Raw genomic sequence first — 12,255 nt, 5'->3', positions numbered from 1 at the left:
TCATTCGACCTTATGGTTTCATAATTCGCCCAATGGCCACGATAGAGGCTTTTGATTGTGTAGATCATAAGTTGTTAATTACAAAATTAGAATCATATGGGGTAAGAGGAGTACCACTTAAAATATTTCAATCATATTTACATAACCGTTATCAAGTTACAGCACTTACTCATAGAAATAACAATGGAAGATTAATAGAATACATTTCGCAAAAAAATCCAGTAACCATTGGTGTACCTCAAGGCTCGATATTGGGGCCAATATTATTTATACTATTTATCAATGACCTTCCACAAACAGTAAGATTACTTAAAGGTGAAGCAACTATGTTTGCTGATGATACAAGTGTAATAATATCAGGAACTGAAAAAACAGATTTTATAAACATAACAAATACAGTGATAAGTGAACTCAATAAATGGTTCCAAAAAAATAAACTTGTCCTCAACATTTCTAAATCCACTATAATGAAATTTTCACGGTCAAAACATTTAATTCTGGAAGACGAAATTAAGCCTATTGGAAACAGAAAATTGGAAATTAAAAATGAAATAAAATTTCTTGGTTTAGTAATTGATAAAAATCTATCCTGGAATGTGCACATAAACACTATTTCTAAAAAATTAAGTACTATGTGTTATGCTATGCAAACCATTAAAAATATTTGTTCGACTCAAGCTGTCCGAGCTCTATATTTCTCAAACGTTCAATCTATCCTTGAGTATGGTATTATTTTTTGGGGAAACTCAAGTAAAGCAATTAAATTATTTCGCCTTCAAAAAAAAATACTAAGAATAATAAAAGGTAAAATTAAAAGTACCATTGCAAACCTCTCTTCAAGGAGCTAAACTTTCTTACACTCCCCTCCTTGTACATATATCATACCATATTGTTTGTAACTCAACATATAAATTTTAAACAAAATAGTGATATACATGAATATAATACCAGGGGTCAAAATAAGTTACAGATAGTAGGCCATAGAACTAATATATTTGCACAAGGCCCGTACTATTGTGGCATAAAATTAATTAACAAACTTCCAAGACAGATGATAAATACTAGAAATGATAAGAAATTTAAAAAGGAATTAAAAGAGTATTTAACTAATGAAGCGTTCTACTCTGTTAAAGAGTTTTTAGATGGGTGATTCATATTTTTTGAAAAGTGATTATATTAAATGCTCTGCAAATATAGTTATTGTATCTGTTTTGTATATTAAATGCTCTGTAAACATTGACTATTTATGACTTGTATCTGTCTTGTCTTGTATCTATCTATATATGTATATAAGTCCCACTTTTGTTTTTATTTTTTAATATATATTATATAATTTAATGTATCAAAACTGTATATTAATTGCTACTGTATATGATTTGCTGGTAGCACCATGACAAAATATCCGCTGTACTGAATTTGAGTTCTGTATGTGAGTGTCCTATGTGTTTTGTATTAACAACTCCCCTTCAGGCTGCCTGGAGAAATGGAGGCTTATAAATAAATAAAAAAAAAAAAACTTCTTTGAGTGGGGGTAAAGAGGTTGAAAAAAGAAAACAGAAACCGGTAGTAGAGTAGCAGAAGTTTGAGTAGAAGTATATTAGTTGATTAATGGTTATGTTGTCTTATACAAATTCGGTAAAATCAAATAAATCTGTTAAAGTGTAAAATATTGATAAGTCGAGTCCGAAGATGTCAGGACTTGTTAAAACATGTGCGTTTGTGTCAGTGTTCATCGTATTTATTGCGTTCTTCATGAGAAATAATTTCGATGATGAGTTACGAAGTAAACTAAATATTATTCTTGAAAGCTTGGAAAGGGTTGAAAAGGAACATTCCGTAATTTCTAAAAAAGTAGCCATTGGTTACGGTGCTTGCCTTGATTTATTTGTGGATGGAAATGTGTTGTTACCCTATAATGATTTGGGTAGTAACCCAGAACATTTTACTGACATTAGCTCAAATAAGGAGTTATCAAAAACGTATGCATATTTTTATAGGCATGGAGCTGCTGCAGAGTAAGTTATCGGTTTTAATTTTTACCGTGGATGGTTTAGTATATATAATGGCTCATTTAGACTTTTAATCTTATATAATTTTGTGAACAGGAAGTTGTGTTTCAAGGCCATACAGTCATTTCAAGGTAAAGAAACCATTAAAGTTAATCTCAAAGCCTTAAGCGATAGCAGTGTGATAGATAACTTCACATTTGACACGTGAAAGATAATTGTGGACATCAGGAAAAATAAAATGAAATAAAAAATTATATTTTGTATGTTTTGAATATGGGCAATGAATCAAAGGTTAAATGGGTAATTATAAATTGTTGGGAATAGTTTGAGTACAATAAATATGTACATTTTGGAAAATGGGTAAATATGTAGTGTACGGATTAGCGCCAAAAAAAATCGTACAAATATAAAATAACTTTCATTATATGCTCTTTTACGTCCTCTTTTCATAACCGCTTGCGGAGATAAAAAATTCCAATTACTTTTGGAGATATCGCTGTTCTTATTTTGCAATACAAGCCCTGTGTAATCATTCAACAGATGCCATTTTATATTTTGCCGTGTGCGCGTGAATGCCTAAATAACATAAATTTTCCATTAGGTAAGGTTAGTTACATTATAAATACTTCAAAATAAACGCAAATTAAAAATAATATCAATTAATTTTACTTGTATAGTTTTAAGTAGGTATTTATAATGTAACTGACCTGACATAAAACATTGTGGATGGTTTATTTGGTTAGGATAGCTACATTAAAAATACTGCGAAATCATGTAAACGGTTTCCTAGCTACATATTAAAAAGTTATTTGCTAAGCAACCATAAAATGATTTTACAGTTTTTTTAATGTAGCTATACTTACCTAATATAACCAACCATCCACAATGTTTTAAAGTATTTTTAATTACTTCTTGCTAATTTTAAGAAAAGAAGGCTTGCCAACGTGAGTATTCGGGTATGTCCAGAATGATGAGTGAATCGTAGGCTTCCCGCCGAATGCCGCATCAGTGCACAGCATGAAAATTAAAAAATTCCATATCTCCTAAAGTATTTGGAATTTCTTATCTCCGCAGGCGGTTATGAAAAGAGGACGTAAAAGAGCATATAATGAAAGTTATTTTATATTTGTATGATTTTTTTTGGCGCTAATCCGTACACTACATATTTACCGGAAAATGTTTCTATGACTTTCTAATATCCTTCGGTGAGCAACTGAATATAAGTTGGCAGGTATTTTAATTTTGACAGTGTCTGTGCTTTCTTATCGTAATTTTGCATTACACCGCCTCCTGAAGCACAGAGGGCACACCTTGCTTTATGTGGGGAGCAGTGGAGTATTTATTAAAATAGGATACAGTAAACTTCTATAGCTGGAAATACATAAGACAAGACATGGATGTGAATAAGCATAGTAGGTTCAGGAAAAGGTAGGAAGAAAGAGAAAACAGATATCTGACAGTTGGTAAACTTGCAAGGCCTAACCAATGAAATCAGTAGACTGCAGTGGGTAGTGACTCATTTTTTTTTATTATTAATTTGGAGAACTTGTGCTTTTTCTTCATAGCTGAAATTTGTATTTTTTTTTTCCTTGGTAAAACCAGTAATTTTGAAGGGTATCATTGATGGCAGTAATGGTATTTGCAGGCGCTATGTGTCCAACTCTTCGTTGTTTGACGAGCTGGTCAACAGAGCCTTTGCGACTGCAGGGAGCCATTCAGGACTGGGCGGGAATGCTCCGGTGATGGCATCACGTTTTGCTCATGAAGGCTGCAAAGTACTTCTGGCTGCAAAAATGTCACCAGAACTACAAAAGTTTCTCCCACGAGGTGTCACAGGTATTGTGATTGTCATGACAAATTGGCTGTACGGGTACAATTGATTTGGTAGGCCCAATAACTACAAAATTTCACTGTTGAATATGCACAAAATAAATGGCTGTAAAACATGAAATTAGTTTTGAGTGCAAGTGCTTGGCCAAGCAGCAATATCACAGTGTAACCTACGTAATACATATATATGTAGTACGGGTAAATATTTACTTTGGCAGTATTTCCGAAAAAAAATGTTAAAAATCCGGAAATACCTTTATTTTATGCTCTTCAACTTCCTCTTTTCATTAAAATCGGTGGAGATTAGAAATTCCAAATACTTTAGGAGATATCGAATTTTTTAATTTCTTCATATGTAGTTGAGCGGTATTTGCGAAAAAAATGTTAAAAATCCGAAAATACCTTTATTATATGCTCTTCAAATTCCTCTTTTCATTAAAAGCGGCGGAGATTAGAAATTCCAAATACTTTAGGAGATATAGAATTTTTAAATTTCAGCACAAAACCAGCGCATTCCTGTGGCGTGCGTGCACCATTGTTTCTTGTTTACGTACGAGTATCTATTTTTTTATTGGATAATGATGTCACGTGATTGTTCGTGATAGGCCAGAATTCAAATGAACTAATACGTGATTATTTAGTTCAATTATTGTTTAAAACGGTGTTTAATTACCGCCTCCAACTTACGTGAGTTTTTAACGTTTCTAATTTTAAAGTCTTATTTGTTATTTTGATATTGTTGCGCAAGTAATAAGTAACAAAAAAAATTTACGTGAGTTGTTACTGTACATCCTTTGTTACGGGTTTGTTAGGTAAGGTCAGTTACATTATAAATAATTTAAAACTAAAGAATAATTAAAATTAATTCACATTATTTTTAATATCACCTTAGTTTTAAAGTATTTATAATGTAACTGACCTGACCTAATCGACCATTTTAGTTTACTGTTCACCCTCTGTCCGGGTTTGTTTGGTCAGGTCAGTTACATTATAAATATTTTAAAACTAAACATCCATTAAAATTAATTCACAAAATAATTTTTAATGTTGGCTTAGTTTGAAAGTATTAATAATGTAACTGACCTGACCTAATCAACCATTTTATTAATTACGCATTCACGATTCACGTATTCACGAACACACGGCAAAATAACAAAAATGGCGCCGCTCGAATGGTTCCACAGGTCTTGTATTGCAAAATTAAAAAATTCGATATCTCCTAAAGTATTTGGAATTTCTTATCTCCGCCGCTTTTAATGAAAAGAGGAAGTTGAAGAGCATATGATAAAGGTATTTTCGGATTTTTAACATTTATTTTCGTAAATACCGCTCAACAACATATGATGAAATTTAAAAATTCGATATCTCCTAAAGTATTTGGAATTTCTTAGCTCCGCCACTTTTAATGAAAAGAGGAAGTTGAAGAGCATAAAATAAAGGTATTTTCGGATTTTTAACATTTTTTTTCGGAAATACCGCCCAAGTAAATATTTACCGTAGTACGTACCACAGTATAAGTCTGTTGTTTACGTGAAAGTTGTAGCATTAAAAAAATCACTTGTTTCAGCTATTTCTTTGCATTATTACAATGATAAATATTGGCTAGCTAATTAAATTTTCCACAAGAAAAACTGTCCATGATATTTATGAAAAGTACAAGAAAAATGTAAATTTGAAAAAATTTATTGCAAGTGAATACATAATGTGCTTCATTCAGATATTCATAATATTACCTATTTATAACCTAGTTATTAAGGGGTCTCGCCTACTTGGGAAAACATGGTGTGTTGAGCTTTAGAAGAACCCCAACAAGGTAATGTTCCTAATTACATATCCAGTTTAGATCACATTCATATTTTACAAATCAAATATATTTTGGTTATAGTTAAGTTTTACGTGACAAAAACATTTAACAGATATCTTTATTTTAATTTTGTATGTAAAGTAGACCTACAATTGGATATGTTACATGGAACAGTTGCTCTTGGAAAAATGTCCCTCAAAGTTTTATACGCAAATTTCAAAATTAAATATATTTTGATAGTTAATACAACTGTGCATCACAAACACATTTAAATCTTTTTTAAATTTAAATTTAATATTTTATGTTTAAACGCAATGGGATACACCTCGGTTACCTCTAACAATATTCAAAAACTGCTCAAGATAACCGAGTGTTGTCTGTTTGCAAAAATAAATTGAAGGATATGCTGAAGGTAAATGAGTATTTCTGTTTTTGGATAATGGCTCATTTTTAGATATGAAACTCCTGGTAGAAATTATTGAAAGCACTCGAGGGACTTGCATTATAACTTTATCTTCATTTCTCTGCCATATAATGTTACGGTTAGGACTCAAATATCAAAGGTTGTGGCTTAGAGATGACACAGTGCTAGAAGCACCAGCGAGAATCGCACATAAGTGCACCACACAAACACAGATACATCCCTGACTGGGTGAGTCCCTTAATATTTAAGTTTTGAATATGTTTATGTAATATTTCATAAGTTCAATATATTATCTGTAACTTGGTTTATTAGCAGAGCCCAACCAGTGTATGTATTCTAATTTGTATTTCAACTTCACGGTTAAAGATAAACTGTATTTGCTACATTGCTATAGGAAATTGTTCTGTATCAAGTATCCAAGTTTAGTTATTAATCCTGATGGCATATCTAATGTACATTGGTTCTTTGGTATAAAAAAAACTTGGAAATATCACAATACAAACAAATTATGTCCGTTCTTGTGAAAATGTTTTCATTTGTATTCAACTTATGATCATAATTCATTGTTATGTCATAATGTTTTGTTATATCCAGAATCTTTCAATATAATACATTAAAACAACAATCATCATGTACCACAGGATCTATGTACTACATGACTACATGAGTCATTAAAATTTTGTTTAACATTATATTTAAAGTTAACTCCTAGTTTATTCATAAGCTTATTCATACTGCCACAATTGTTTTTTCTTGGCTACATTTAGGTTTCAAAATGATACCTGGCTTATTTTTTTGTTGGTTTTCACCTTTTAAAGTTTACCAGAAGTTAGCGGTAGCTTGCAAGTTTCTTTTTATATGTCAGTTAAATTGTATAAAGTATTAAGAAATTGAATACATCTTGTAAGGAACATTTTGGTATAAGTGTATTTGTGAGATAAGTTATAAAGGTGTGGTACTTGTGTTTATGAGGATGTAGTTTAAGCTGGTTACATAATGAAGAGTATTAGTTGTGGGTTATGTTACTAAGCTGTGGTATTTGTGTTCCGTGGTGTGCTGTGTGTGTATGAGTGTTGCTGAGAGTGGCTCGAGCTAGGCGCGTGCATGACTAACCTCAGGTTCCTGCACGGTGTGTGTATGTGCGTGTGTCTGCAGTTGTCGGAGGAGAGACCTCCAAGGATGACGTGCACCTAATACTGGAGTACAAGGCAGAGGAACGCTGGGGCCCCCACGTCGCGCCCCGAGCAAACAGGTGGGTGCATGTTCCCCCCCACCCTCCACTGCAGGGCAGCTGCAAGGTGCACTCGGTGTACCAGTTCTGAATTGCTAGAACTGCCGAGGGTCCACCGAACTGAGATTGTGTGGCTTCTACCTCTACGCAAGGTGTTGGGTTTATAGTGATTACGCTTGTGCAGCCATAGTCAGCCCGAGTTAGTTATACAGCTTCCCCCCTTTCTCCGCCCACCATTGATGAAGTTTGGTAGACGGTTGCTTAACACGTAGGGTTTATAAACTTGCTCCATGATGAACATGGCAAGACATAAAGAAGTTTAATTGACAAAAGAAATGAAAGTATGTGTGTTCAGAGAGTATTATCATAGAAATACTATACTTATTGCAGGTGACCAAAATTAAATGTATAGCTTACAAAAATTAGATCAGGCATGACATTGCATGAAGTATCTTGAAAAGAGTCCGTATTTGGTACAGGAATCTAATTTACAGAAATATTCTATTGTTAAATCTTCCAATTCACGTTTCTTGGGGGGGAAAAAAAACATAAAATTGAAGTTTTCTGTTCATTTTACAGATTAATTTTTGTTTGGTCAGTTATGCAATATTTCATAAATTTTGGCTTCTGTATTATGTAGGGAAATAATAATTTTAATAGGGAAATTGTCTGGTGATAAATTTAACTTAAATCATCTCTTGACTCACTATCGTACTGGATACAAAGGTTTTATTGATCACTGCAGCTGTTTGAATGAATGATTTCAGGTGTTGGAAATTCCTTTCTGACATATGTTGTCTGGTAAACTGCTTTCACTGGGGAAAAAAAAAGACAACAATTATATTATCCTTTGCCCTAGCAACTTGTTTAAAATTTATGAAATTATCCCACAGCAACCTTGATCCAGTTTGGGGGTTAAGAAATACAACATTTTGTAATTAGATATGAACTGAAAGAATTATTACACATTACAAAATAAATTTTATCATAATAAAACATCTGATTTTGTAATCTTTTGCATGATACTCTTCAAAAAGAAATATATTTAATATTGTTGTTTAGCAAATAATACTGCCTGACAAGTTACTGAAATGTTTTTTAGGGAGTGTTGTTAGCTAAGTGATGATATGTACATATTATGAAGAGAAAAAAATTCTGTGAATTGTACATCTGTCATCTGCTTTATCTCGGTGCTTTAAAGTGAACTTTAAAGCAATATGCATATTTTAGATTACTTAGTGAATGGAATTTACAAGGATTTGGTTTTATTGCTGCTGATTTTTTACTTTCTTTTACACCTGCAGCATAATTGGGTATACTGTACTCTTACAAACACAAGACAGCTTTCACTGTATGAAGGTACAAATGATTTATATTTGCCAATTGTAGCCGTTGCTTATCATCATTGGAGATTCCCACGGACAGCAGAAGCAAATGCCCACATGCACAACAAGGTGGGATTTAATTATTTACTAATGCTTACGAGTTTGGTATTTACCTAACATTTGGGGCGACTGTGCATATTTAACTACACTTAACTCATCGAAAGCATCCCTGAACTGTGTGGAATTGCTACACGAGCCATCGTAGTTCTGTCTCCGACCACTAAGGCCGATATTCCGACATGGTTTGGCCACCTCAAACCTAATTGAAAACAGAAAAGTTAAATTAAGCAAATATTCTATTAGGGACAATATGGGAAACTTGTAAGAAGTATGCAAGACAAGTGATGTCAGCAAACATGGCGGTGTGGAGTGTACTTACATTTTTATACAATGTGTTTTTAAGTTTATGAGAATAATTACAGTAATGGCATCTAGCGGCTGGTGTGGAAAATAGCTAGAAAGCGATGCAGTAAATTGTCCCGCTCTTCGCCAATGTTAATTGGCCAGAGTTTCCCATGTTGTTGTATTATAATATTTGATTTAATATGCTATAACTGTACCCTAACCGTTTTCCTAGTGCACGATAGGATACGGCCAGTCCCTTATTATTAGGCAACCTGTTTTGGTGTCCTGTCTGTTGCTGTTCTGTTGCCAAAATTATGCGCATGCAAGAGCTCACTTTTTTGTTGATTTCATCCAGATGGCTGAATCGCATCTGGCGCCATTAACTCATATACAGTCATTTTTATGATCATCTGAGGATGTACCAAGCATTTTGGTGTGCCGCAAATGGTGTGAAGCAAATGTTTCGATGGTTGCCAAATGACCGCTAGAATGCATTGAAATCAGTTTCTAGCCTAGTGCAGGGCACAGTTTATTAAAACAGCTTTTTCGTTACCTAACAGGGATTGGGTTTGGACACATTCTGGAATATGGTCTGCGAGTTAGGTTACAATTGTATCCCAACAAGGTAGTGTTTATTCGCTACCTTATCCAAATGTCTTGGAATCCCGCCCTAAGAACACCTCACAAAGTTGTAAACTTGCATCAGGATGATAATCAGGACATGGGGTTGTAATGTCTCTCTAGCTGAGACTCCATCCCATGACTTGTTGGTTTGGGTGGCAGCACTGGAGGCTTGGTATGCAACCAGTAGCTTCGATGGCCAGCCCTGCTTATATTGCCTCTTATTCAAGCTTGTGCAAAGCTTTCACTATGCGAATCAATCAAAGCTTTTTAATATTCCGTTTGACTTAGTCAGGAAATTTGCTATTTTTTTAAGCTCTGGTTGTGACGTAAAGCTTCGTGTCCGAAGTGAAATTTTGTATTTGTTGCAGAGTTAAAACATTGGAACTTGGAAGTCTAAGATACGCTCATGAAAATATTTTAATTTTTTTGTGTTGAAGATATTTTGCTTGAATAAAGTTGGTTACTTAAAAAAATGTAAAAGGTGGCACTCCATTTGCTTTTATTAATTACCTATCAATATCATTGGTTATTTCATAATATTTATTGAATAATTTTATAATGTTGGTTAATTTCTTATACAGTTCAAACATTACAAATGTTAAACAATTATTTGTTTATTTTTACTTCAATCCTGTATTTTATAAAATAAGTGTTGCACAGCTTCATCGGAAACAGTACTCGCAATTCAATAAGTCTTTGTAAATATTTTTAACATTCTAGTTGATAACCGCTTCGCATCAAAAACTAGTATTTTCACAGGCCTACAATTATTTATATTCAGTGTGTAGTTTCAAGGACTTAAAAAGCCCACATATTGCTTTTGACCTTGAAAAATCTTGACTGTTAAATTTTTCTTGTTAAAATATAATTTATTGTTTGGAATAACACCAAATTGAATGAGTTTCTAGTAGTGATTGTTAGGTATTTTTTTCCTTGGAATTAGATTCAGGTTTTTTTATAACACACATATATGTTCAAAGAATAAGTACATAGTAGCTACTGAAGCGTTCCTAGCCTTCAAAAAATTTCCATGATTGTCTAGTTACAATGTATAATGTATTTTCACAAATATTATTTTTCAAATTTATTGTATATACACATACACATGCAAATGTGCATGCGCACACAAGTGCACACACACACACACACACACACACACACACACGCATACACACTCACCTCCACCCACGAATGTATTGAATACCTTTTGTCACTGATCTTAACTGCAACTTATACCACTCTGGTCCTTAAGATTTTTCATTTGAACCTTTCAATTGTTCTAAAATACTACCAAATTACTGTAAGAACCCTGTCTTATTGTTTGTGATGTGTGTGTTAGTGTGGCGGCAACATACTTATAGGTTACTTCCGTGTGGTGTTAATTAATGCTACTAAATGTGCTATGACTAACATATTTAGTACATGGATTAATACATTTTATGAAAGAACATATTTACCAGCAAAAAGTGAATGTGCCAGCCTTAGTTCAGTAGAATTAATAGAAAGTGGAAATATGGATTGCTGTGAATCGGTTCAGCCATTATTTTGACTGATGGTTTGTGTTACTGAAGTGTAATTTGCAGTCTGTAATTAATAATCATTATATGCAAATGAATTTTTTAATACCTATTCATAAGTGGCATATGTGATTTTAACGTGGCACTTTTTGATAGTATTTTTAAAACAATGCAAAGGAAAAAAAAAATAACTTTGTGAAATATTTGCAAGAAGTTAGCTTGTGCTGCAACGTAATGAGGCAAGGGCAACATTAGCTATTTTCATCTAGACATTTGTTGAGCTATTTAAAATTCTCTTGGTCAAAATTACCTGCACTCAAATTAAATATTATTATAATGTTTTAAAGGTTGCTTCAAATTTTATCAGTTTAGTTCGTGGCATGTATTTTTTGTATAAATGTACAATTATAAACCTTTTAGTAGTTATAGTTAATCAATAGTGACAAAATTTTATGATTTTTTTTAGGTCATTTTTGTTTTCAAAAACCGATTTCTGTTATTGATTTTATTTTTATACATTGTGTTTATTCATTAATATAGTTTTTTTTTTAAATTATTATTATTACTAATATGAAACTACAATATTTCTTAGTACCTATTTCACTAAAATAGTGTCATTTTGACTGACACAGGATCCATTTATACAATATAATAATTTGTAACAAGCGTGTCTCAAAAAGAGTTACTTAGAAAAATAAAAATAATTCCGCATATTTTTGAGTGTTTGAAAAATGTGCCAATGTGATAAATGTAAAATTTGTAACTAAAAAGAGATGCAAGAACAAACAACATGATAGTATATTAATTTTTTCAAATACTTTTTGGTATAAAATTACATTCAATGAATTTATTATAAATGATAAGGGATAACATTCTTGTGATTTGAGTTAAGTTTTGTCAAATTTGCTGATTATTTTCATGTTTTTAGTTTAATCTCGGTGCTAAATGGTGTTTACTGTTTTAACTTGAATATTGGTGTTGTGTTCTACCGACATGCTTTGCGGTGCTATTTCAGTTTGATCGCAATTTACCATATAATGTCCCTAGTATTGAAGTTAAAATAGGATTTTGGCTTTATTGAATTGT

The 12,255-nt window shown here is 32.5% G+C and overlaps 1 protein-coding gene across 1 annotated transcript in view; it reads left to right on the top strand.

Moving 5' to 3' along the window:
* Nucleotides 1-1,486: 1,486 nt before the first annotated feature.
* The window catches only part of LOC134533045 (ADP-dependent glucokinase), a 31,582-nt gene continuing 20,813 nt past the window's right edge, over nt 1,487-12,255 (top strand). The window contains exons 1-3 of the mRNA XM_063370216.1: nt 1,487-2,015; nt 3,655-3,845; nt 7,223-7,319. Coding sequence (XP_063226286.1) covers nt 1,690-2,015; nt 3,655-3,845; nt 7,223-7,319 — 614 coding nt within the window. The 5' untranslated portion in view covers nt 1,487-1,689. The remainder of the gene's footprint in view (nt 2,016-3,654; nt 3,846-7,222; nt 7,320-12,255) is intronic.

This window comes from Bacillus rossius, chromosome 6 (genome assembly GCF_032445375.1).
Source record: "Bacillus rossius redtenbacheri isolate Brsri chromosome 6, Brsri_v3, whole genome shotgun sequence".
Lineage (NCBI taxonomy): Eukaryota > Metazoa > Arthropoda > Insecta > Phasmatodea > Bacillidae > Bacillus > Bacillus rossius.
Note: the sequence above shows the minus strand (reverse complement) of the source record. Positions and strands in the feature narration are given on the sequence as shown.